Source organism: Pelodiscus sinensis, chromosome 3 (assembly GCF_052426305.1).
Source record: "Pelodiscus sinensis isolate ZL-2025 chromosome 3, ASM5242630v1, whole genome shotgun sequence".
Lineage (NCBI taxonomy): Eukaryota > Metazoa > Chordata > Testudines > Trionychidae > Pelodiscus > Pelodiscus sinensis.
Genome location: NC_143054.1, coordinates 8,159,777 through 8,186,056, shown reverse-complemented (window position 1 = coordinate 8,186,056; position 26,280 = coordinate 8,159,777). Strand labels below are relative to the sequence as shown.

Below are 26,280 nucleotides of genomic sequence, written 5' to 3'. Positions count from 1 at the left end.
TGTCCCCCTCCAGAGACGGTGCTAGGATCCTGCTCTCCCTCTTGCTGCCTCTCTCTGATAGAGGCAGCAAGCATGGGGAGGGGAGGAGTGACTTGTCGAGTCACTACTCAATTATATGCTTATCAGGTAGTTGACTAGCTTGACTAGTTGCTTACATACCTATCCTGCACTGTGTCTGGTTCTGGTCACTCTGCCAACAGACAAAGCAGAAACGGGGAATTCAGAGATGGGCGAGGGTAATTAAAAGCCTGGGCAGTCATCTGTATGCAGAATGGGGGGAAAGATTTGGGTGTTGTGCTTGGGAGAGATAAGGAAGGAAGGATACAACAGCAGTATGCTGGAGGTTGATGGCTGGTCTTTCCAACCCAGAAAGTACTGATACCATCATACCCTGAGTCTGGATCAGGCCCTTACTCTCAAGGCTTACCACTCAAGAGAGAGAGAGCTTAGAGTCACTGTGAACAGTTCTCTGAGAACATCCATTCAGTGTGCAGCGGCAGTCAAAAAAAAAACCAAACAGATGTTAGGAATCACTTACAAAGGGATAGAGAATAAGACAGCGAATATCTTATTGCCTCTATATATATATCCATGGTACGCCCACATCTGAAACACTGCGTACAGATGCGGTCGCCTTATCTCAAAAAAAATATCTTGGTATTGGAAAAAGTTTAGTAAAGGGCAATAAAAATGATGACGGGTATGGAAAGGCTGCCATATGAGGAAAGATTAATAAGACTGGGACTTTTCAGTTTAGATAAGAAATGAGTAAGGTGGAATATGATAGAGGTCTATAAAATCATGAGAGCTGTGGAAAAAGTGAGTAAAGAAACGTTATTTTCATCTTCCCATAACACAAGAACCAGACTCACCAATGAAATGAATAGGTTTAAAACAAACCAAAGGGAGTATTTCTTCACACAATGCACAGTCACCCTGTGGAACTCCTTGCCAGAGGATTTTGTGAAGTCCAAGACAATAACAGGGTTCAAAAAAGAGCTAGATAAATCCATGAAGGACAGGTCCATCAATGGCTATTAGCCAGGATGGGCAGGAATGGTGTCGCTAGCCTCTGTGTGTCAGACGCTGGGAATGGGCGACAGGGGGTGAATCACATGATGACTCCCTGTTCATTCCTTCTGGGGCACCTGACATTGGCCACAGTCGGAAGAAAAGATACTGGGCTAGATGGGCCTTTGGTCTGACCCAGTGCGGCTGTTCTTACGGCTCCATTTATCAGTGGGACCAGCAATTTTCAGCAAAAAAACAACAACCGAACCAGGTCCTTTTTCTTGTCCTGGCAGCTTTGTCCGAGTCTCACTCCTCCAGGCAGCCCTGCCCCAGTTCTCCTAGAAGCTCTCCACCTAGAAGTGCCCCTACTCCAGCACCTGACATCCAAGCCAGCCTGCTGCCTGCAGCTTTCTCCCTCACCTGAGCTCTGTCAGCTTTATGGGAATCAAGTGTTTACCAGGTAGTCACTTAGACCTTGCCTCAGAACAGGGCTGGCTGGACTCAATCAGTGTTCCCTGCATGCTGTGTGCTTGAGCAGCCACCCCAGAGGGATTCAAATGCTGCCCAGCTGATTAGCATTAGCACGTGTTTCTACTGGTGGTGCACATCCACACATGCCTCAGTGCACAGAATAAAATTTATTCCGTGCACAAATGGAAAAAAATTGAGTGAACATTGGACCCAGACTCCCTGGCCTTTAAAGGGGCAGCCCACAGTGTTCCGTACATGAAATAATGAATGGGGTAGAGTTGGTATATGTGGTACTCAGTCATACTGCACGTACAAAGGGGTATTCAGTGAACTTGAAAGGCAGCCAGCTCAATGCTGATAAAGGGAGCTAGCTGTCCTGACTCCTAAGCAACATATAATTAACCGGTGGAGCTCGCTGCTGCAAGGTATCACTGAGAACACAAGCTTAGTAGGATTCTGAAACCCCAGATAGTTGAGGATAATAAGAAATTTGTCAAATGAAAAAAAATACATGAGCAGGTATGTAAATCCTCATGCTTCAGGGCATGGATCAACAGCCCAGTGACAGGGGTCAGGAATAAACCTCCCCCTGAAAAGGTAATTCCATTATCATCCCCTATGGGGTTTCCTGCACCTTCCTCTGTGCAGGACAGTGTCAGAGAGAGGATAATGGGCTAGATGGACCCCGTCTGATCCAGCAGTGCAGTTCTTATGCTCCTGGGAGAGCCCCAAGATTCCTCGGCACTGGGTGGGATATTTCACTGCAAGAATGTCCTGCAGAATGAACCGCCTGGTCTGGAGCATCTCTGTCACCTCTGGTTCTGTCTTTCTCTGCATTCTTCCGAGTGGCCCCTGCAGCCTGGCCATCTGAATGGTGCTGCCGCTGACCCAATTTACACCAGGTTGGCTAGACTCCCCGGCCATGTCTACACTAGGTGATTATTCCGAATTTACTACGTTCAGCTTCTGGGCTCCTGATTTTACAAATTCGAAGTTCCGTGTCCTCACTCCGAGGAAGAGCCGAGTGTCGTCCGAGGTAGCGTGTCCACATTCACGGAGCCTTCCTCAGACTCAGAGCCCCAAGAAGCCATCTGGGGAGGTGCGGGAGGCCTCCCAGGGGCCAATTAGTTCGAATTAGTGGCACCGGAGCATCTACACTAACGTTACTTTGGACGTACAAGTTCAGGAATAGCATTACTAGAGTTCGAATTCCGCGGCCCCTTTCCAGAATAATGGGCTGCATAGTGTGGACGCATCGCTTACTAAATTGACCTGGGGGGCTAATTTCGGACTAAGATCCTAGTGTAGACCAGGCCCCTAGCTGGATGGCTATGGCAGGAGTGGGGCAGTCTCTGCATTGTTCCTCAGTGGAGGCCGGCTCTGGATAAACGTCTCTGGATCATTGTCACCACTGGAACAATTTACCAAGGGTCACGGGGGATTCCCTTTTGCGGTCAATTTGTGAATCATGGCTGAAGTTTTTCTAACAGATCTGCTCTAGGAATTATCTGGGGGAAGTTCTCTGGCCTGTGCCCTACAGGAGGTCAGGTGAGATGACCACTGTGGTCCCTGCTGTGAACCAGCTCATGTTTTCTGGCTCGTGTTCTCTTCTTTTCCCAGCATCCTCTTTGCCGACATAGTCGGCTTCACCCAGCTGTCGTCCTCCTGCAGCGCCCAGGAGCTGGTGAAGCTGCTGAACGAGCTCTTTGCCCGCTTTGACAAGCTGGCAGCGGTACGTACGCCCATGCAGCGCTGGTCGGGCCAGACGCTCTGGGTCACAGCAGGCTCTGGAGAGCCCGGGAGGCGCGGTACCTCGCAGGGAGTCAGAGCTTCTCCGCCGCCCGAGTCTCCCCGGGCTTGGCAGGGTCTGGGAATGCTGTGGCAGCAGAGCAAGCAGGCTTTGCCCCTTGCCCATGGGAGGAGCCGTGTTGTTGAGCTCCTGAGGGGATCCGCCCAACCTTGCGCCGAGCGGGGCTCACCAAGATGTGAGGCCTAGGCCTTTTACCTCCTGCTCAACAACTTGGCTGGGAGTGACCCTTGCTGCCACAGGATGGCTGCTGGCTGGCTTACGTGTAGCGAGTTGAGTGAGTCTCAGCCTAGTACCCGGTGGCGAGGGGTTCGGGTAGCAAAAGCTGCCACCGTTCTGGACACCCTTAGCCCCCCCCTGGTGGCAGCTTCTGTGTAATGGCCAAGGTGAGCTGAGCTCTGAACTCGGCTGACTCCTCCCGGGCGAGGGGGAGGCCCGCTGAGTGGAAGGACCCAGCAGCTGCCTGTGTGTTGCCAGTTTGCAGGATAAGTAAGCGGGGCCCCGAGCTATCACTGCAGCTCTGCGACCTCAGACAGGTTCTGCCTGTGGAGGGCAGGCCCCAAAGTGAGTGTAAGGAGCAGCCCTGCACTGCCTGTTAGGGTTGCCAGGTGTCCGGTATTGTCCTGGACAGTCTGGTATTTGTGGCTTCTGTCTGGTAAAAAAAAACCCAAAATGCCTGACATGTAAAATGTCCAGTATTTTCTGTTTTTCTCTGCCAGAAGTCCAGTTGGGACATTCCTCCCCTGCCATGTCTGGTGGGGGCAGCGGGAGCGGGGAGATTTAAAGCCGCAATGACTCTTTTTTTTTTTTTTTTTTTGCGGTGTTCCCCCCTCCTCCTATGTTCGGTATTTTTTGTGAAAGTATCTGGCAACCCTACTGCCTGCCCAGCAAAGAAGTTACCCTCAGTAACGCCATGAACACTGCAAAAAGGGGCCTCAAAGTGGGTGCAAAAGGCATCCCCTCCCCGTTGCAGAGCTGGTGTAAGGTCACTTCAGCCCTAGCATGTCAAAGTTGTGTCCAGAGCATGGCTGTTCTCTTTTCTCTGCAGACCAGGGAAACTAACTGTCAGCCTGAAGGCTGCTCTAAGTTACACTGGGGCAGGGTTCGTCATGGCCTCAGAAGTGTACAGGCAGCTAAAAGCTATCACAGCCCTTCCTTCCCTTTTCCCCCGAGTGTAACTGAGGATCTAGCTCTGTTTTTCCCCCAGCAGTACTGAGCTGTGCCCTGCTGCCGGGAGCACTGCCTGCTGCCCCCATCCTCCAGGGTGGGAGGGGAATGGAAAATGAGTTTATTTCTGCATGGCCTGCGGAGGAGAGTCCTTGGACTCAGGTCAGGTCCACGCCTGTGTCTGCATGGGAAAGTGCTGTGGGTGTGAAGCATGCCAAGCAGCCCAGCGGAGCGAGGAGAAAGGGGAAGCGACGTTATCCATAAAGGGAGAGACAGTTTCATTATCTGACAAACCCCACCATAAACTCAGAGTCAGTTACGGGAAGGGGGGAAGGGGCACATGAGAGAGACAGAGGAGGAGGGAAGGCTGGCGGGGTCAGTCACAGAGGATGAGGAACAGGGAGGGATGAGCGCAACACTGAAAGAGGCAGCGGGGATGAGCGAGGGCGACATGGGTGAGAGAAAACCCAAAGAGCCAGTTTCACCCTTCCCATTGCGAATCCAGACTGGAGCTTGGAGCAGAAGCTCGCCGGCCAATGTGCTGCATGTTGCTCAGAGCACGACCGCTCGTCGGCCCAGCCCTGCCGCAGGGAGCCAGGGGAATCCGTAACACGCTAATGTCAGTCCCCTTGACCTTGTGCTGAGCTGACTCGGGTCAGAGCAATGCAGCCTGGGGCAGGTCAGTGCCTTTCCCAAAGGGCGGAGAAGGGCAGGCCATGACCCATCTGCTGACAAGGCAGGAGAGCAGGATCGCCAACCCCAGAGGTTCGTAGATCAGGAGCTGGGCTCACCAGAAATCATGAGAATGGCTTTAAACTCACACGATTGCGCACACAGAAGAGATTTGGTGTTTCTTTTATTCACCGTCTGCTTTTTGAGTCTGTAGGATTCCCTGGGGTCCCATTTCCAAAGCTTTCTCCAAAGCCACGAGAGCTAGAAACTGGCTTTTTCTGTAAGAAGGAAAGGCTTAAACAATCACACAGGCACCTGACTCCAGGAGCGGGGGCTTTAAGGAGAGCAGTAATTATGAGACTCATGACAAAATCAGGAGCATCGGCAGCACTGGGATAGTCGTGGAGCAGAGCTGGACGGCTGGGCAGACAGGACGGGGCTGGGCTGTTCCCTTCAGGGAGGAGATGAAAGGAATTGGACGTAGGTGAGCGGTGAGAGCCTGGCTTTAGAGGCAGCCTGGAAGGAGGTGCAGAGAAGGGATGGGGTGGGGAGAGGGGTCAGGGTGCTGTCAGACCCTAGGGCTGGCAGAGCATAGAAGGGGACAGCACAGAGATGTAGGCCGAGACTGCATTACAGAGAGCTCTCACCCTAGCAGGTGGGCTCACACATTATCTGAGCCCTCTGCAGCGAGCCAGGCGTGTGGTGGGGGTTTACTCCTTCCCCTGAGATGCTAGGTATTGATCACTGCCGGAGGCAGGGTACCACACTGCGTGGGCCGGGATCCAGCACAGCAAGTCCTGTCGCCAGCTGCCCCTTTTCTGCTACCTGACCTTTGGCAGGACCAACAGCAGCCGAGCCAACCTGCCGTGTGGCTCTCCTGCCCGGGTGGGTAGGAGCCTCTCTCCCAGCCATTACCGCGTGGAAGGTCACATGTGCTTTCCCCTCCTCTCAGAAATACCACCAGCTGCGCATCAAGATCCTTGGAGACTGCTACTACTGTATCTGTGGGCTGCCGGACTACCGCGAGGACCATGCGGTCTGCTCCATCCTGATGGGCCTGGCCATGGTGGAAGCCATATCGTAAGTGCCTCTCCCTTCCTCCCTGGCTCTTCCTTCTCCGAATAGATAAACACGTCTCGGGCCCCGCCACGCTGCTGGGAACGAGCCGCACTTACGTGGCTTCTTCAGTCTGTTCTGTGTTCCCCCCCCATCCCGCCTCTTCCCTTCCCAGGCCAGTGCTGCCTGTGAGGGATGCTGACGACCTTTTGTGGAGTAAATGTGTCTCCACTTGACATTTTAGCGATGACACGTTTATAGGTGGTGGGGGGGGGTGGAGAGGCGGGAGCCGGTGCTCGCAGGGAGCCAGCTTTTAAGTCGGCTTCCCGTGAGCACTAGCTCCCGCCTGCCCCCACTGCCTCTGATAGAGAGGCGGCAGCTACGTGTGGGGAGCTGGCTTGAAAGCCGGCTTCCTGCCTGTCCCGTCTGTCCCTGCGCGGCTACCTCGCTATCAGAGGCAGCAGCGTGGAGGAGGGGTGCAGGCATCTCTGTGAGAGCCGGTCCTACATCTGTGGGGAGCGGCACTGGAGTCACGTGCTGGTTCCCACCTGTTCCCCAGCGCTGCTGCCTCTGTGTGGGAGGTAGCAGTGCAGGGGAGGGGGGAGCAGGTGGCTTGGTGGGAGCCGGTACGAGGAGGGAGCCAGCTTGAAAGCCAGTGGGACAGGGTGTGGTCACAGGAAACCCCTTGGGGGTGCCACTGCCACTCGCCTTCCCGCTCTCGGGGGCTTCTCACTGCCCTGGGCCTGCCCCACTCGTCTCCCCCTGCCGAGGCCCTGAGCTGAGATCCCTGTCCCCCTGAGAAGCAGTAAAGGCACTAAACCACTGCAGGTCTGACGGGAGTGCAGTTTAGGGCCCAGCTTCCTGGGATAGGATCAAACCCCAAAGAGTTAGGTGAGCCCCCTTTAACAGTGAAAGGGGGAATGTTCACACTGGTTGCTCCCCCAGGTAACAATTATTGACACTGGGTGTGATAGAAAATGAAAGTGATTTTATTAAGTACAAGCAGCAGGATTTAAGTGGTAAGAAGTGAGAACAGGCAGAGCAAAGCAGGTTACAAATCAAAAGAAACAGAAACGCTTGGCTAATTCTACACTGAAACCTCAGTGCAAACTCTTCAAACTCACCCTAAAGCCTCTTTTTCCAGCTGCCCCTCCAAACCAGGGATGTCTCTCCATCCTGGGGTCTTGGACTCCTTTCTTCAGGTGCAGCCCAGCCAAAAGACAAAAACTCCTACCTTCCTTGTAGAATAGTGATAGAAATGTAGCCGTGTTAGTCTCCTACCTTCTTGTTCTTTTTAGAGTTCCCTTATCCTCTGGGGAGTCACTTGGCCACTCCCTACCAGCCACTGCTAAGCCTTAAGGTCTTTGTATTGGACTTCCCAGACACTGAGGCCTCACTTGATGACTTTCATTCACACATTTAAAAATCAGGAAGTATTCCCCACTCCATATGTCTAATTTTAAGCACAAAAATGATACGCACATTAAAATAAGATAAACAGAACCAGCGCATCATGACATGAAGATTGGTAGGTTACATGAACTAATTCGCTCAGAGCACCTTTGAGTTATGTATATTAATATCCATGGTGTGTGGGGGGGGTCCATCAAAGCCAGCTTTCCACCCGTACCAGCTCCCGCCTGCCTCCCTCACCGCCCATGCTTCTGCCTCTCTATCAGAGGTAGCAGCGCTGAGGAGGGGGCAGACAGCTTTACAGGAGCTGGCATGAATGGGAAGCAGCCGCCTTTTGCTGCCTCTGCTAGAGAGGCAGCCAGGGGTGTCTGGTGTGTGTAGCAAAATGCAGGACAATGTAGCACTTTAAAGACTAACAAGATGGTTTATTAGATGATGAGCTTTCGTGGGCCAGACCCGCTTCCTCAGATCAAATAGTGGAAGAAAGTAGTCACAACCATATATACCAAAGGATACAATTTAAAAAAATGAACAAATATGAAAAGGACAAATCACGTTGCAGAACAGGAGGGGGATGCAGGGGAGGGGGGAAGGAAGGAAGGTAAGTGTCTGTGAATTGATGATATTAGAGGTAGGGAGAGTGGGATGTTTGTGAGTTAATGGTATTAGAGGTGATAATTGGAGAAACTATCTTGGTAATGGGTGAGATAGTTCAAGTGTTTGTTGAGTCCTTTTTGGAAAGTGTCGAATTTTAACATGAATGACAGTTCAGAGGATTCCCTTTCAAGTGCAGATGTAAAAGGTCTTTGTAGCAGAATGCAGGTGATTAAGTCATTGAGAGAGTGTCCTTTCTGGTTAAAATGGCAAGAAACTGTTTTCTCTTTGGGATCTTGTCTGATATCTGTTTTGTGGGCATTAATCCTTTGGCGAAGTGTCTGAGACGTTTGTCCAATGTACATAGCAGACGGACACTTTTGGCACATGATAGCATAGATTATATAGCATATATTATATATATGGTGTGTGTAGTAGTTAGTATTAACCAATAAGGCCAGGCAGTCATTTACACGACTACATGCTAACATCCCTACTGTCTATTATTGCTGCTCTGGTCCCAGTGTGCCTTTGGAAGTGCTGCTTGTGTGTGGTTAGATGTGAAGCCTTCATTTTGTGCCCGCAAAGTTTGTGGCATGTGATTTCCCGGCTTTGTGTTTTAAAGGACTGAAGAAGGAGAAGGGAAGGAGCAAGACTGAATTTAGTGTTGTGGGGTTGTACAAGGGAGCAGCACCTTAGGGTTTGAATGTGAGTGTTCATGTCCACACAAAAACCCGCTGTAGCATACACAGAGCTGAGCTCATTATGAGATGGGGTTTTTAGGGAAAGAGATGGGATGTTCAAAGATGACTAGCAGAGGTAGGTGGGCAAAACCTTTAAAAACACTTGCCTAGGCACTTCAGGATTCCCGAAGCAGTAATTAGGACACTAGCCTTGGATTTGATAAACCGGAGTTTAATTCTCTGCTTTGACACAGCTGCTTTGTGAGGCACTTGGCCTTTCTGTGCCTCAGTTTCCCATCTGTGCAATGGGGTTAATAGCCTAGCCTTCCCTTACAAAGGTATTTGGAGGATAAATACACTGAAAATTGCTAAGTGTGCAGATAAAATGGTGAGGGGGCCAGGCACATACTTAAAGTGGAAAAGATTATATTTTTACCCCTCCCCTAGAACTGAAAAACATCTGAAGAGTTTTGCTCAAAATTCACCTTTAAGCTGAAAGCAGGGATGGAAAATTTCAGCCCCAAGGAGAGATTTATTGAACGCTCTGAACAAGTTAATTGTGGGAATTATAATGAAAGCTGGCTTGCAACTTCAGCTGTAGGACTGAGGTGTCCTGGGGGCACATGGCCTATTGGTTAGAGTAGATAACTCCACGTCAGGAGTCCGGACTCTCCTGCTAACTCACTGCATGTCATTGGGGAAGTGCCTACCTGTAAAATGGGATTCATGACAGGTAACATGTTCAAAGGCATCTGAAGTAACTTGGGCTGTTCCTTTGATGCTCAAGTCGGTAGGTGTTTTTTGACCGGGTTGCCAGATACGGGCCCCCTTGGGGAAGGTGGGTTGTGAGGGTTAGTTCATTAATGGGTGAGAGCCGTAGGCGAAAGGCATGCAGGAAGGACAGACTGTTGCTTTCATGCTGCAAAAGCACTATGGGCGTATTCGCAGCTGGCGCAAACTGGTGGAACTCATGGGATCTGGCCCCTTGCATGTCTGCGAATGAACACGCCAACCTGTCAGCAGTGGCCTCAGTCCAGAATAACTCTCGCATCTTCGGGGAGGCCTCTCCCAATTGGTTCTGGCCCAGGACCTCTGAATGCTGCTGATGGATGAGGGCGTGAGGCTTAGCCGAGGAATTTACTGGCTGAGACGTGGATCTAAGTGACCTCTTTGTGTAACCCCTTCTCTCCCTCTCCCAAAGCTACGTGCGAGAGAAGACCAAAACAGACGTGGACATGCGTGTGGGGGTCCACAGCGGCACGGTGCTGGGGGGTGTGCTGGGCCAGAAGCGCTGGCAGTACGACGTGTGGTCCACAGACGTCACGGTGGCTAACAAGATGGAGGCTGGTGGCATCCCAGGGTGAGTAGCTCCCGTACGGTGGACTGTCCAGGCCAAGCCTTGGCAGGGGGGTGGGGAAGCCTGCGGTGGCTAGCACAGTGATGGGCAACCTAGACCAGTGAGTGGCTCGCACGAGTGGCCTCCTTCATCTCAGTGGGCTGCAAGATCGTCAGAACCAAGACAGTCTCTCAGGGCAGGGCAGCTTTGTTCGCTGTGCTTGCATGCCTAGAATTTGTGCACGGGGCAGCAGCGTTTTGATCGGATGCAGAGGGAGCGCACGGCTCTCGCCGTCAGTGCTGTGTGCAGTCAGCATGCCCCTCCCTTCATGTGCCCTGGCTTTACGTGCACGTCGCTTTAGTCACACCGATAGGGAAAAGACCTATGGGGCTGGAAACCATCAGAATCTGGCAACCCTGAACGTGAGCAGCAGTACACAGACTGTCTTGTGGGCCATGCTGAGAGCAGGATGCCCACCACTGGCCTAAAGAGGCATTGGTCCCCTTCCATCCACTGGCCCTGATGCTCATCTTAAAGGTGTCCTTATGAACAGAGATTGCTTATCTCCTAGAACTGGAAGGGACCTTGAGAGGTATCAAGTCCAGTCCCTTCACAGCAGGACCAAGTACCATCCCTGACAGATTTTTACCCCAAATGGCCCCCTCAAGGATTGAGCTCATAACCATGGATTTAACAGGCCAATGCTCACACCACTGAGCTATTCCTCCCCCTAGTGTTGCTGCTGCTGCCGCTGCCGCCAAGGTGATGTCGATGCCGGTGCTTACCCAGTGCTGCACTGAGGGCGAGCAAGAGAGCACCCTCTGTCTCAGACTCATTCCCCTCCTCTTGGTCTTGGTTCACAACAGCAGAGAGCACTGTGCAGAGCAGCGGCGGATTTAGGGCAGGGCAAGTGGGGCCCCGCACATGTCCCGTGTGCCCTGCGCATGCACCATGTCAAAGGGGGGACCCCGCGAAATTTCACTGCCTGGGGCCCCGCGGCACTCTCATCCGCCCCCCGTGCAGAGGTAGGAGACCCTGAGCAGGAGCCATGTCTAGGTCCTGGCCAGTACTTGCCCCCTTTCGGTCCCACACAGCCCATCTCCCGCCCAGGGCAGGATTGGTCCCCGTGGCCCCTCAGCAGGATCGTGTTTTACAAATCTCATTCTTCCCCCTTCTTAGCCTGGCCTTCCGGTGGGATCGGAAGGAGGGGCAGAGACAGAAGGGCGAAAGCCCATCAAGAGAGCAGGCCGAGGGGAACAGGGGACCTTTCAGAAATCCCAGACTGCCAGGCCGCCACACTCCCATGTGGTAAACATCCCAGGGCCACATTTGGAGCCAGCTGGAGTCATTGGGCTTAAATTCGGGTTGAGTATTTCCCCAGGCCCTTGCTGGGGGAAGGCAGTATGCTATAGAAATGCCAGGGGAGTGGAAAATGTTTCCGCCCCGGACTGCTGTGCCTGAATTGAAGCCCTGGGAGTCACACACACAATTTGTTCCAAGCGCAGTCGCTAGGAGAGTGGCTGGGGGGTGGGGACGGGGACATGGTTCCATGGCAGGGGCATGGAGATCAGCAGACGGCCGGTGACCCTGTTCTGGGAGCAGTTCCTCCATAGCCAGGAGCCCCGCAGACCCAGCCAAGTGCAAATACAGCACAGCACACAGGGTCTTGTCACTGAGAAGAAATCCCAGCCCTGGGGCAAGGAGCAGCCAAGTGCAGCCAGCTGGAATGCCCAGGGTGGTAACAAATCGGCTTTCTCCGGCTGGGGTCAGCCGCAGCGCCTTGGGTCCGCCCGGGCGGAGATGCCAGGGTTGATGATTAATAACAGGAATAGCCACTTAGAAGCAGCGACTGCGCCGAGGCACTGGGAAATCGTCGGAGACAGCCAGACGCCTGGGCGGGGACTCGGCCAAGCCTCCGCCTGAAACACCCTCCACACGTGGGCTGTGGATTTGCATCCCCTACCTGGCGGCTGGAGCCAAGTGGGGCCTCATGGCAAATAGCTGAGGAGGGTCCGGTGAAAAGAGGGACGTGGGCCGGACTGACATCGGTGCCCTGCAGGGAAGGCGGGAGGGGTTCCTGCTGGCTGACTGCTTGTGCCCCGCCACCTCTGGCGGGAATTGGAAGCAGTGCGGAGGCTTGGGTTTGTCTGCGGGCAGAGTGCTGCCTCCTTTGTGGGACAGGCTGTTGTGAGCGCAGCAGCCCCATGCTCCAGTCCCCGTGCTGGCTCCCAGTGTGCTTCTGCTGCTCCAGCCGCCCACAGGGCAGGCCCCGGCTGCATCCGCCGCTGCACTTCCCTCCGCCACACATGGGCCTTTGCTACGCTCAATCCAGTCCCATCTTCCCCGTGGAAACCCATCCCTGCTGGGACCCAGGGTTCTCTTTGATAACACAGTCCTGCCTCCTTTCCTGGTGGATGGGGGTGAGAAGGGCCTTCGCACGGGTACCTTAATACCCTCCGGGTGCTTCACCAGATGCCCTCCCTGAAACCTGCTGAGTTCTGCCTGGGGCTGGCACGAAGGGAGCAGGGGCCTTAACGCCCTTTTCTTTCCCCCCGGCTCGCAGGCGTGTGCACATCTCCCAGAGCACCATGGACTGCTTGAAAGGGGAGTTTGAGGTGGAGCCCGGAGAGGGGGGCACACGGTGTGACTACCTGAAGGAGAAGGGGATCGTGACGTACCTCATCCTGGTGCCCAAGCCGCCTGTCAAGAACGGGATCAATGGAGTGGTGAGTTACCGTCCTCCTCCGGCTCCTTCCGTCTCATCCGGCGCCACTCCCTCGTCTGTGGCCTGCCCGGGGCTGCGTTCTCTGGCTTGCGAAGCCTGGCTCCGTTTCTGTCCTTCTGAGGTGGGACTGCTTGGCCCCGCGCTTCCCATTCCTTTGAGCCTCTGGTTCTACACCTTCCTCGGGCCTGGAGAACTGCGCGCGTCCCCAACGATGGCGCTTCTGCCCTTTTCCTAGAGACGTCTTCTGTCTCTGGTGACTTCCACCACTGGCTAATAACCATCCTACAACTTCCTCTGCCCCATTCACTCTCCGCCCTCCAACGCCGCCTCCCTTCCCCCCAGGACTGCACTCCTGGGCTTTCCCATATGGGTAGCCACGTGGCTGAATTTCAACCCATGCACAGGGCGACCACACCTCCATTTTGGCCAGGACAGTCCCCTTTCTTAAGCCCTGTTGCAGCCGTCCCGGCGGGTTTTGGAAAAACAGGGTCTTTGTCTCATTTGCTCCTGGCATCTGATCGTCAGTGGAGAAAAGCAGACGGGACAAATGCACAGTTTTGCCAAAAAGTGGGGTGTGACCCCCCCCCCCGCTCCCCGCAGGGTGCAGAGGAACATATGGAGGTGCAGAGAGGCTCAGGCCAGGCTGGCCGTGTGTGGGGGGAAGCCAGGGGGACTCAGTCTGGGGACCTTGGGCCAGCCCCATAGGGTGTCCCATTTTACCTTTGGGAAAACATGATCCCTCACCCCATGCAGAGGGCCCAGCATGAGGCCTAGGCAGCGGGCCTGGAAATGGAAAGCCAGATCTCGGCCCCGGTGGCTAAATTCCCCCCTGCTCGTCTGTGTTCCAGAAGCTGTCCCTGACGTCCTCCCATGGGAACTCCCCACTGTTGATCAACACCAAGGAGTGTAACGGCAGCATCAACACCACCTGCACCACACCCGACGAGGCCGAGGAGCTGGACACCAGGGTGAGAGCTGGGCAGGGGCGGGGGAGACGGGTATTGGACCCCAGCAGCAACTGTGCTCGGGGCTCACAGCAGCGGGAGGCTGGAGGGTGACCACGCAGGGCAGGTATATGTCACCCCTGGGGTGTGAGAGCCCTGTGGGATTCTGTCCACCCACCAAAGGCCCTGGGGGGCCTGGCCGTCTCGGGACACAAGGAGAAGGGGACGAGCTCGGGAGGCTTGTGCGTCTCCGCCAGGGTCTGACTGGAACTGGCCCAGGGCTCCTCGTCCGTGTGGGGCAGGGGGGGTGTCACTGGGAAGGAGGGACCAGGCTCTCGGAGGGTGAAATGGGCCCTGCTGCTGGCTCGTCAGTGGGTCCAGGCTCGTTTGCACCCCACAGGGGTCCGGCCCACGTTGCCCCGCTGCCGCCAGAGGCAGACGGCCTGTGGCTCGGTTGGGTTGGCCAGGCCCCAGGGGTTTGCCTCCGCCTGACTCTCGCCCCCTGCCCAGGTGGTGAACCCCTCCTTCCCCAACCCCCGGCGCCGCCTGCGCCTGCGCGACCTGGCCGAGAGAGTCGTCGACGCCTCGCAGGACGAGCAGGAGCTCAACAACCTGCTGAACGAAGCCCTGCTGGAGAGGGAGTCGGTGCAGGCGTGAGTGGCCCCCGCGCCCCGCGGCACCCCTGCTGTAGGGAGCCAGCCCCCCATCTCACAGTCCCAGTCCCACTTTTCCGGAAAAGGGGCCAGTCTAGACGTAGCCAGTATGTGTAGGTGCCAGTCACCCTGCCCCCCTCCATGCCTTCCTACCACCTCTGGGGTGCTCGCCCCAGCAAAGCCCGCCCAGGCACCCTGAACCTGCCACGGTGCCCGCCCTGGCCTGGAGAATAACTGAGCTGCACCGGGTCTGCTCTCCTCTGCTGCGAGGGGCGTTACACCTGCTGCGTCAGCCTGCCCGGCAGGGCCCCCACAACAGACCCGCTCGTGCAGCTCCCTGTGTCTCAAACAGCACCAGGCGTGCGGGTGATCGCAGTGCTGTTCCTCTCCCTGCCTCCGTGGGGCTGTGGCTTCGCCCCACCTCCCCGTCCCCTCCCACAAACCCTCTCCCTTCCCCCGTGGGGCTGTGGCTTCTCCCCACCTCCCCATCCCCTCCCACAAACCCTCTCCCTTCCCCCGTGGGGCTGTGCCTTCACCCCACCTCCCTGTCCCCTCCCACAAACCCTCTCCCTTCCCCCGTGGGGCTGTGCCTTCACCCCACCTCCCTGTCCCCTCCCACAAACCCTCTCCCTTCCCCCGTGGGGCTGTGGCTTCACCCCACCTCCCTGTCCCCTCCCACAAACCCTCTCCCTTCCCCCGTGGGGCTGTGGCTTCACCCCACCTCCCTGCTCCCTCCCACAAACCCTCTCCCTTCCCCTGTGGGGCTGTGCCTTCACCCCACCTCCCTGTCCCCTCCCACAAACTCCCTCTCCCCTGGATCCCTTCCCAGGGATTCCCCCCCGCCCCCGCCCAGGAATGCTCTTTCCCTTGCCCTTGTTCTCTTCCTCATGGCCATGACAGTGCCCCCCAGCAGAACCAGGGCCCTCCCCCTGCTTTTCCCCTTGGCCCGTGGCCTCCCACGCTTCACCGGGGTCCGTGGTGTCTCCGGCAGGCTGAAGGGGAAGTACACGTACCGCCTCTCCATGCGCTTCATCAACCCCGAGATGGAGACGCGCTACTCCGTGGAGAAGGAGAAGCAGAGCGGGGCCGCCTTCAGCTGCTCCTGCGTGGTGCTCTTCTTCACCGCCCTGGTGGAGGCCCTAATCAATCCCTGGTGAGCAGGTGCATTGGGCGAGCAGGGAGTGTGTCTGTGCAGCCGCTGGCCCAGCGGGGCTCTGTACCGGCTTGGGGGGGAAGGAACACCCTCCCCTCCCCGTCGCCCTGGGCAGGGCGGTAGAATGGGCCAGGTGCATCACTCCCTCCACACGCTCCCCGAGGCTTGGTTGGTTTCTCCTGGGCTGGACGTCTGGGTGGCCAAATTCACCTGAGGCACCCTCGAAATCAAGGGAGGTCGGGGTGAGCAGGCCTGGCTGCCAGAAGGTGGGTTTGGCAGGGAGACGGAGCAAGCACAACACAGCCAGCAGCCGTTAACGTTGCCCCAGCACCCTCCGCTCTGACCTCGACGGGCCGGATCTTGGGGGGTGGGGGGGCTGGGCTCTTTCTCCATCGCCTGCAGAGCCCTGTAACGTGAACTCCCGATGCTCAGGGTCTGGGCTGAGACCTCCCGCAAACTCATACCACATAGGCCGCTCCGCTACCATCCAACGGCATCAGCCTTGAGTGACCCTTGCCAAGCTGTGGCAGCGTCCAGAGGGGTGGAAAGGTCCCTCCCGCTCCCCCGTGTTTTCTACTTTTCTCTCTGGCTGCACTTGGGCTTCTGTGAACCTCCCCAGGGCGTTTTCCCCAGGTCCCTGCACCAACAGCCTCCGAGTGAGGCCTCAGCCACCCTGCTCCGTGTGGTGGGGGCAAAGCACGTCAGCTTGTCCTTGCTACGTCCTATTGACAGTCGCCTCTGCCCGTGCCCCGGGGAAGGGGAATCAAAGAACGAATCGACAGGGCCGAGTGACCTGGCAGGGACAGCCGCCCGCCCTCCCTGTCTGATTGAGGGCAGGTTGCCATAGGAGTGCCTGGTTGGAACAGGCAGTTGCCACGCTGAGCCGGGGCTGGTAGCAGGAAAGGGGCAGTGTGGATTAATGCCTCGTTAGCTCAGAGCCAGGCCTGTGTCGCCCTACACGTTAGCAAAGCCCTGGGCTCCGCGCTACACCCTTGCGCCCGGTCAGTGGAACCAGTCATTGCTTAAAGGGGAAAGGCCAGTGGGATTTGGACAAAGCTCAGAAATCGGCTGCTGTGAAAAGCCCCTGGCGTGTCTGGCTTTGCTAGAGCCACTCCTGCCCCTCCCGAAGACCTTCTCTTTGGGGCTACAAGGCCTTTCCAGCCAGGGAAAAGGGGGGCCCCAGAGAGGATGGAGAGAGGCTGTTCTCAGTAGTGACTGAACAAGGAGCAGGGATCTCAAGTTGCAGTGGGGGAGGTCTAGGTTGGAGATTAGGAAAAACTATTTCCCTAGGCGGGTGGGGAAGCACTGGAATGGGCTCCCTAGGGAGGGGGTGGAATCTCCATCCCTAGAGGTTTTTAAGTCCCGGCTTGACAAAGCCCTGGCTGGGTTGATTTAGTTGGGTTGGTCCGGCTTTGGGCAGGGGGCTGGACTTGATGTCCCCTGAGGTCTCTTCCAGCCCTAGGATTCTGCGATTGTAAGGACTTTGTTTTTATGTCTGTCTTCCACAGAACCACACCCGTGGTTGCTAGTTTGCAGATGCGCCTTGTCATGGGTGTTGCTTTAAGGGGCGGGGGGATGCTGGAAAGAAAAGCCAGCTAGTCTTCATAGGAGTTGAAAGGATTTCTAGGGAACTGAGCTAACAAGTGGGATGAAATAACATCCCCCTGTCTCAGGGAGCAATAGAGGCCCGTTTCCTGTGGTATCCGAGCACTTCAGAGCCTGCCACATAGTTATCTTTGCAGCATATGTACAGATGGGAAACTGAGGCACAGAGGGGCACATGGCATGCCCAAGATCATACCAACTCTGGGGCTGAGCGGGGACTTGAGCCCTCATCGCCCACCAAGTTCCCGGCTAACACATGGTTACACTCCCCCGCAAGACCTGTCCACAACACAGACCTTGTCCACATCCGCTGGAGGAGTAGCCAGTCTAGTTACTGGCTGCAGCCAACACACATTCACTCCGTGTCCGTTTTTGCCTTTTAGGGCACTTGAGCTCGGGAAGTGCCCTGCGGCCTTCTCAGCCCCGTGCCAGCTACTTCCCGTGCTCTGCTTGCCCTGTGCTGCCCGCACTTCCCAGTCCAGCTGCAGTCTGTCTGTGCCATGCCTGCTCCGGGTGTCAAACCGAGTGAACACATTCAGCAATCTGTGAAAGGGCCGTGGGGGGTTGCCGTGGAGTCCTGTGGGCACCCACGCGGCTGTCCTGGTAGCACCGTCCCTGGAACCACCTCCTACAGCACTGAGTTCTGATTCTCTCTCTGCAGGCTGGTGGCCAATTACGTGACGTTTGTCATTGGAGAGATCCTGCTGCTCATCCTGACACTGTGCTCTCTGGCCGCCATTTTCCCCAGGGTAAGAGGTCAGAGGACTTGATCCTGAGAGGCCCTGAGCACCCATGACTCCCCAAGAGTCAGTGGAGGTGGATGGAATCAGCCCTGTTCGATTGTGTGTCATAGATCCCATATTGCTGCTAGCTAATGGAGATTCCCCTTTAGCTCTGATCAGAGGGAGCAACTTCTGAAATAGGAAGGTCTGTCTCCATGTGAGAATGTAGGAACGGCCATACTGTGTCAGACCTATGGTTCATCTAGCCTAGTGTCCTGTCTTGTGACAGTGGCCAATGACAGGTGTCCCAGAGGGAATGAACAGAAGAGTTGACCATAAAGTGTCACCCATTCCCAGTGTCTGGCAAACAGAGGCTAGGGACACCCTCTCTGCCCACCCTGGCTAATAGCCACTGATGGGTCTGTCCTCCAATTCTTCATGTGCGGTGAAGTCCTTTGTGACCATGGATTTGTAGAAGTGTTAGAAGGAGCGGTCCTACAAAAGCAGAGGGGTACTGGCATGTTTTGGTGTCGTCATGGTACTCGTTCCTCCCCCTTGACCAGATTTGGCCCAATTTCCATCACCACATCCGACAACGCTGTGTAGGTGCCTTAGCTGGCTGTTTCTGCTCAAACAATCAGCGCTGAAATAGTGAACTGTGCTCTGAAGGGGATGGGGAAACTGTTGCATTGGACAGTCTATAGCTCCAGGAAGGCAGCACCGCTCTGTGTTTGGTAGGGTTCCTGCACAGGGTTAAGTGCTAGGAAGCATGTTTTGATTTGAATTGAAAGCTGAGATTATGGGGGATCCAACTGCAGCCATGGGGCACCCCCTTCAGCAAGAGATTTACAGAAAACGTGAGGTTCTGCCCCTCCCAATCCCCAGTGTGGACTGCTCTCCTCATGATGGGACAGGGGGTTAACAATTGGGCCCCCATCCTCCGAGGTACTCAGGTCTCTAACGCCCATTGAAATGCATGATGACAAAGTACGTGGGGATTCTTGGTGCTGGGTACTCTGGGCAGAAGGGCTGAGCTTCCCATAGTTAAAAGCCTCTTCTCTTCATAGGTGTTTCCCAAAAAACTCGTAGCCTTTTCCACTTGGATCGACAGGACCCGCTGGGCCCGGAACACCTGGGCCATGTCGGCCATCTTTATCCTCACCATGGCCGACATCGTGGATATGGTGAGAACCCTCTCCCTTGCCACCATTTTCCCTGCCACCTCACACACAGGAGGTTGCATCAGTGGATGCCTTGGAAGTAGGGATGTTAAAATTTGCTTATTTTTGTAAATGTGTCATTGCTGAAATTTTCAGCAGTTACACGTTTACACGCGGAATGGGGTGGCAAGTGGGAGCTGGTGCTCACAGAGAGCACCGGCTCCTGCCTGCTTCCCCCTCCCCGCGCTGCTGCCTCTGTATCACAGGCTGTATCACAGCGCGTGGGGGGCAGGTGGCTTTGTGGGAGCTGGCTCCCCATGTACACCGGCTCCCGCCTCCCCCCCCACGCTGCTGCCTCTGTAGCAGAGGCAGCAGTGGGGGGAGGGGCTGCATGTCACCGTGAGGGTTAACCGATGAGCCCAGGCGTATCAGTGAACCATGTACCTGGGTTCACATTCACATCCCTACTTGGAAGAGAAGCCTATTGACATCCAATATCAAATGCACAATACCAAATGGGGAATGACTGGCCAGGCAGTCGTTTTGCTGAAAAGGATCTGGGGGTTATATTGGATCACTCATTGAATATGAGTCCACAGTGTGATGCAGTTGTGAAGAAGGCTAATATCATTTGGGGCGACTTAACAGCAGTGTCGCATGTAAGACATGGAAGGGAATTGTCCCGCTGTACCAGTGTTCCCTGAAAGCTGAGTGCTTGAGTGGCCACACAAAAGACATTCAAATGCTACTCAGCTAATTAGCAGAGTGCTCACAGCTGCCTGCAGCTGGTAGCATTCGTTTCTACTGATGGTGCACATCTGCACATGCCTCAGTGCACGTAACAAAACGTATTCCACACAGGGATGGAAAAAATTAGAGGGGCCAATGCACTGTACTTGGCATTGATGAGGCCTCACTTGGAGCACAGTGTTCAGTTCTGAGCACCACACTTTAAGAAAGATGTGGATAAACTGGAGAGAGTCCGGAGGAGAGCAACAAAACTGATAGGAGGGTACGCTATACACTGAACTGTTAGTGCAATATTTCTATTCCAGTTGCTTTATTTTATATTTATACGGCGATAGGAGAGAGTCAGCGCTTTTTCAGTCACAGCGCCCTGTGAGACGGCTGTATTTTTAGGCCTGAGTTTGTAAGCAAGTAGTTTATAATTGCAGAGAAAAATGACAAATCAGGCTCTTGAAGAGGGCAGGACAGTCTGGAAAGGTGGAGAGCTCCTGGTTTAGCAACTCTGGTATGTGATGAAAAGAATGGGGCATGTTTTAAGAAACAAATACTAAGTGGGAACCTGATAACTGGCTTCAACTCTGTTAAGGGCCGTTATTAAGGACTGTGTGCGGCGTTACCTGTGCCCACTGGAGGAAGAACAGTAAATGGGGGACTTAATAAGCAGCAAGGTGGATTGACATTAGATTTTAGGTAAACCTTTCTCACTAGGCTAGTGAAGCGCTGTACTAGGCTTCCAAGGGAGGTTGTGGAATCCCTGTCACTGGAGGATTTTCGGACCAGGTTGGACAAACCTGTCAGGGATATAGTTTAGGTTTACTTGGCCCTGCCTCAGTCTGGAGGACTGGACTCAATGCTTGGAGCTCCCTTTCAGCCCTGCACTGCAAGGAATCTGTGAGTGCTCCACAGAAGGTGCCCCGAGAGGCCCAGTAGCTCTGCTGGGTCCTGCGCAACGTGTATTTCCATGGATCACAGTGGCCTGAAGCCAGGGCTGGCTGGGACCGCAGTACCACTTTATAAACCTCTCCATGTGGCTGGCTGACCCAGCCGCCTGCGCTGCTGCTGTCCGTACCCCATGCAGGCAGGGACGTTTCAATGCCATCACTCCGTTTCTGTGTCCGTTCTGACCTTCCCATGTTGGGTGAGCCTATAATTGTGCAGAGCATGATGCCCTGCGGGTCATTGATTGGAAATAAGATTGACGACAACCAGATATTTTTAGCAGCATTATTAATGGGCTGAATCCCTGGGTTCTGACTCCCCGAAGTCTGGGGGCCTGACACCAACAACCTTTCTGCAGCGGTGGCACTTCACTTCACCCCCTGCGTGTGACAGGGGGACCCTGATTAACATGGCTGTGAGGACAGTCAGACCCAGTGTGTGCATTACACCAGCTGAAGTGATCTGAAAAGGCTAGTGGGCACCTGGGCTGACCTGAGATTGGCCTCCTCCCTAATTGGCAGGCGCAGTCAGGAGATGGCAGGGCCCAGCATGCAATGCTCTGCCTTCATCCTCATGATAGGCTGTCTCTGCTGCTGCCCATTGACGGGCAGGGCAGCTCAGACACCTTCCTGATACAGAGACCCAGGGGACAGAGTGTGGGTACATTTGGCACAACCACATCGTGTTTACAGCTCTGAGCTCAGCTGTGCTAAAAGCAGGAAGTGGGACTTTCCAAGGGCTAAAGATTCCTCCTATGGGCCCACTTTCCCCGCTAGACACAACCTCTAATACCTTCTTCCTGACTCCGCTCCATCGCCCTGCAGCTGCCTACCAGCTTCTGCCCTGAAGCATGAGTGTTGCTCCGCCTCCGGCCCTTGCCTTATCTTGCCAAGTCCACATGTGACCATGAGGCTGTTTGGGCCCCAGAGGTGTGCAGGGTGGTGGCGGGTGGGTTTCTGGGAAAGGGTCTGAAGTGTTTGGTTGGGTTTCCTATAGCGCCTGACCAGCTCCCTGGCACGAACAGTCCCTGTTATATTTGGGCACAGTTCCTGAATTAGCCAGGGTTTGTTAACCAGCAGTGGCGCCTCTCCCCCCGGGGTGCTGGTTCCCAGCGAGCCCAGGTACGTGGAACCCCTGCAGAGCTGTGTGAAAGCCAGTAGAGGTGGGAGTCCATTGTATGGTGGCTCAGGTAGCCACATCCCAAGGAAAGCCGCCGCTTCTGGCACTACCTGGCTGCGGTGCTGACCACATGGGCCGTGCAGCCCAGCACCCCTCTCTGACCTCCCCAACCCAGGGCCCGCGGCAGGGCGGAGTGGGCCGCTGGCGCTGCAATCTGCTGCAAAGCATGAGTCCAAACTGGCCGTCTCCCTGAAGGCCCCTCACCCGTGTCTCTGCCCCCCCCCCCACAGCTCAGCTGCCTCCAGTCCTACTCCGGCACCAGCAACAGCACCGCAGCGACCCCGCTGGCGGGGGGCTGCGTGGAGGACCCCAAGTATTACAGCTACATTGCTGTGCTGGCCCTCATCGCCACCATCATGCTGGTGCAGGTCAGCCACATGGTCAAGCTCACTCTGATGGTCATGATCACCTGCGCTGTGGGCGTGGTCAACATCTACGCCTGGCAGCAGATCTTCGACGAGTACGATAAGGGACGTTTCCAGGAGATCGTGTAAGGGCACTGGGTCGTCGGGCAGGGGAGGGCATGGAGAGACCGGCCAGGACACGGCTGTTCCCTAGCATGGTCCCGGTTTGCTCCCATTCTGGCCTTTCCACTGTAACCCAGAGGCACTGAGCCTGCTCACAAGGGAGAGTGACGCCTGCTCTACCATCTCCCCTGAGAGCCAGGGGGCTTTTTGCTCATGCAGTAGCGGCACAAGGCTTTAGCCCCCTATGGTCACAGGTTCAATCCCACCTGGGTTTGTTGGCTTCACCCACCCGTCCCCTGGAGACAATTCCACAACCCCAGGCAGAGAGACGTTTCCTGCCCCTATTCTGCCTGTGACACACCCTAACCAATCCCCTCTCCCCAGTGTAGACGCATGGCCGGGGGAGGTGCTGTAGCGCTCGGGTGTTCCCACCCGGCTCACAGGCAGCTCTGCTCAGCTGATGGCCGAAGGAGACGGAACATCTTTCAGCAAGAGGCTATGTGGGTTTGTCCCTGCCAGGCCTCTCACGGAGCTACCCCTCCCACTTTCCAAAAGAGGCTAGCCGGCCGAGGGACAGCCCCTTTAAGGGCCTCAAAGCTGTCATATATGTGCTGCATGTCTGGGGTTGGCGTGGTGGTGTGCTGGAATGGGAGGCAGTCCAGCCATGGTGGGAAAAGCACGGCCCACTCTTCTCTCCGGCAGGTACACCCTGGTCCCCTCCAAGTACTCCATGACAGTGATGATCTTCATCATGATGCTCAGCTTCTACTACTTCTCTCGCCACGTGAGTGATTTGCCTGGCTCCCCTTCCTTTTCCATCCTCCTGACCCCTGGTGGGCTCCCAGCACAGGGCGTAGGGACACATGGCCACCTTCCCCTGCACTGCCCCGCTGGCGGGCGTTTTCACTCTCTCCCATGCAGCGCACCTCCTCTCTGAGTTCTGGAGCTCTCCTGCATTCAGACCTCCCCTCCCAAGTTGGGTGCATCTCTGCCTCTTTCTTCCATCTTGTGCCCGCCCCTCTGCGTTGGGTTCCTCTTCTGTCCTGTTCCTAGCCCTTCGCTAGCTCGCAGCAGCCCAGCGCTGAGTTGAAAGGGTTTCCCTCCACCTCCTTATTCCCCCTGTGCCTGTATTTCCTTCTCTCCCCACCCTTTGTTCTCTCTTTTTCTCTCCCTTGCCCTCCTCTCCTGACCTTCACTAATTGTATTTGCCTTCCCAGTGCCCTGCCCTCTTGCTGGAGCCTCGAGATCTCTCGCAGGACTCTGGAGTGGCTCAAAGACCTATCAGGAGCCACATCCATCTGTTCTCTGCCTAACTGCCAGAGAAGATCTCTGTGTGGCTCTCAGATGGCAGGGAACCCATCACCTGCTGACCTGGGAAGCTCCCTCTTGTGGATGTTACAGTGACTGCATCAGGACAGCAAAAAGCTCCAGGCAGAGGAGATGGAGCAGGGCAGAGAGCGGCAGTGGAGTTGAGTGGTTAGAGCAGAGACCTGGATGGTGGAACTTTTGTGTTCCATTCCTGGCTCTGCTGCAGACATGCGCACGGTGCTAGGGATGTTACATTTAGATGAATCAACTAATCCAATAGTCAATGGAATTCCATCCATTAGTCGATAAGGGCACCTCTGCCTTTGACATGTACAAGAGCCCCGCAGGGCTCTTGTACATTTCAGAAGCAAAGCACACAGGTAGTACTGGGACAGCAGGAGACTGCTTGAGTCCCCTGCTCGCCCCGTGCTCCCTGCGGCGCTTCTGATTTTGAAATGTAGCAAGAGCCTTGCCTTTCCGCTCCCCCCACCTCTGAGACGTCTCTTTTTAAGCCAGCTCCCCCCAGAACTGGCTCCTGTTCCCTCCCCTTGCTGCCTCTCTCTGATAGATGCAGTGGTGGGGGGAAGCGACTAGTTGAGTCACTAATAGACTATCTGATAAAGAGATGCTTATCGGATAGTCAGACAGTCGCTTACGTCCCTACACGGTACCCTAACTAGTCCTGCCCCAGGCCTGCGCCTCAGGGTGCTCATGGGGAGGTCACTGTGCCCGAAGCGCTCTGAGGCCCTGCCTGACACTAGGGCACTTTCCCCTTCTGCAGGTGGAGAAGCTGGCCAGGACGTTGTTCCTGTGGAAGATCGATGTCCATGACCAGAAGGAGCGGGTGTATGAGATGAGGCGCTGGAACGAGGCCCTGGTCACCAACATGTTGCCAGAGCACGTGGCCCGGCATTTCCTGGGCTCCAAGAAACGGGACGAGGTGAGAGCTGAAACTTCCAGCCCCCCTGCCAGCCAGGAGAAATGGGGGATGGGGCCTGGCAATGTGCTGGAGCTACTGGGGCTGTGTGTTCAACAAGGAGATGGGTAGCACTGTACAGAACTAGTGAGCCTAGCAGGAGGTTCGAGCTATCCTGGAATAGTAAGCGGGTTGGTTAGGTGACCCTTTGGGTACCCGCCTGCGGCTGGGCAGAGCCAACACAGTGCACTGCAACAGAGTGGAGTGCAGGCCGCAGGTCAGGCCTGGTGTTTGGTCCCACAGGAGCTGTACAGCCAGTCGTATGACGAAATTGGCGTCATGTTCGCCTCCCTCCCAAACTTTGCCGACTTCTACACGGAGGAGAGTATCAACAACGGCGGGATCGAGTGCCTGCGCTTCCTCAACGAGATCATCTCGGATTTTGACACGGTGAGCCCAGCACCCGGGCCAGCCTTCCCCAGAGCTAGGCGCATGCTGGCCCTGCAGGGGAGCTCTTGGGGGGCACAGGCTGGGAGTGAAATGTAGGGTACCCGCGGGCATTGAGAGAGCCTTCCTGGCCAAGCTGAGCAATGGTCTCTCCCTGTGAGGCCCCTTTGCTGAGGCTGCTATTGGCGCAGCTGTAAGCAGCCTTAGGTTTGGGCCAATGCCTCCTCACCTTCCCTTGCCAGCTGTGCATTCCCTCTGGCTGCCCCTCCAATCTTGAACCACACTTCAGCCCCCCTGGAGACTACAGATCCCAGCATGCAATGTTCCACCAGGTTCTGAGAAGCCTCCACTTGGTTCCAGAGAGCAGTGCATGCTGGGATATGTAGTGTCCATGAGTGGCATGTCCAGATTCACAGTGAGAGTAACAGCGTAGAATTCTGTGTTTTGGCCTCTCCAAATGAAGTGTGCAGCCAGGGCCTCAGCAGCTAAAGTCAGCTTGTGATTCTGCAAGGCAGCCACCAGGTGTCACTGTTGTCTTAAATACTGTACAGTAGGCCCGCCGAGTTAGGAACACCTGGCCAACAGGGGTGGTTGGTAACAAAACTTTATGGTGGTTTTTTTCACAAGCTTACTGCTGCACCCGGACTCTCCCCAGCTTTCAAACTTTACAGTGCAGAAGAAAAATGCTGTTTTTAACCATTGTCGTTTAAACAAAACATGCAAAGTAACAGTTTCCTTACCCCATCACATCTCATTCCCTAGCTTCTGCTTAACGCAGGACTGTACTGTAGTTGCTTTTTGTTTGGCTCTGCTGCTGCCTGCTTGTGCACCTCCATTTCCAAATGAGGCCTGCGGTGTTCGTAACGCAGAAGGTCTGCTGTATAGGGATGTTAGCACAGAGTCGTCAAGGATTAACCGAGAAAACCTGGGCTTTCCAAATGACTACATGCACCCATACTGCCCTGCTGCCTCTGTATCAGAGGCAGCAAGGGCAGGGGGAGAGATGGAGGTGGATGCCCATGGGGATCTGGCTGAAAGCTGGCTTCCCATGAGCACTGGATCCCATGGGGCTGCCGCTCCCTGACCCTCTGTGCTGATGCCTCTG

General features: G+C 55.4%; 1 protein-coding gene across 2 annotated transcripts in view; it reads left to right on the top strand.

Annotated features, from left to right (window-relative positions):
- Positions 1 to 26,280, top strand: part of ADCY3 (adenylate cyclase 3) — a 112,209-nt gene that overhangs the window by 81,428 nt on the left and 4,501 nt on the right. For both annotated transcript variants that reach the window (XM_075923299.2, XM_075923298.2), the window contains 13 exons: positions 3,103 to 3,214; positions 6,081 to 6,208; positions 10,076 to 10,234; positions 12,774 to 12,936; positions 13,784 to 13,903; positions 14,390 to 14,532; positions 15,524 to 15,685; positions 17,952 to 18,039; positions 19,080 to 19,196; positions 22,268 to 22,527; positions 23,207 to 23,288; positions 24,594 to 24,752; positions 25,032 to 25,178. In XM_075923299.2, the coding sequence (XP_075779414.2) occupies positions 3,103 to 3,214; positions 6,081 to 6,208; positions 10,076 to 10,234; positions 12,774 to 12,936; positions 13,784 to 13,903; positions 14,390 to 14,532; positions 15,524 to 15,685; positions 17,952 to 18,039; positions 19,080 to 19,196; positions 22,268 to 22,527; positions 23,207 to 23,288; positions 24,594 to 24,752; positions 25,032 to 25,178 (1,840 nt within the window). The remainder of the gene's footprint in view (positions 1 to 3,102; positions 3,215 to 6,080; positions 6,209 to 10,075; positions 10,235 to 12,773; positions 12,937 to 13,783; positions 13,904 to 14,389; positions 14,533 to 15,523; positions 15,686 to 17,951; positions 18,040 to 19,079; positions 19,197 to 22,267; positions 22,528 to 23,206; positions 23,289 to 24,593; positions 24,753 to 25,031; positions 25,179 to 26,280) is intronic.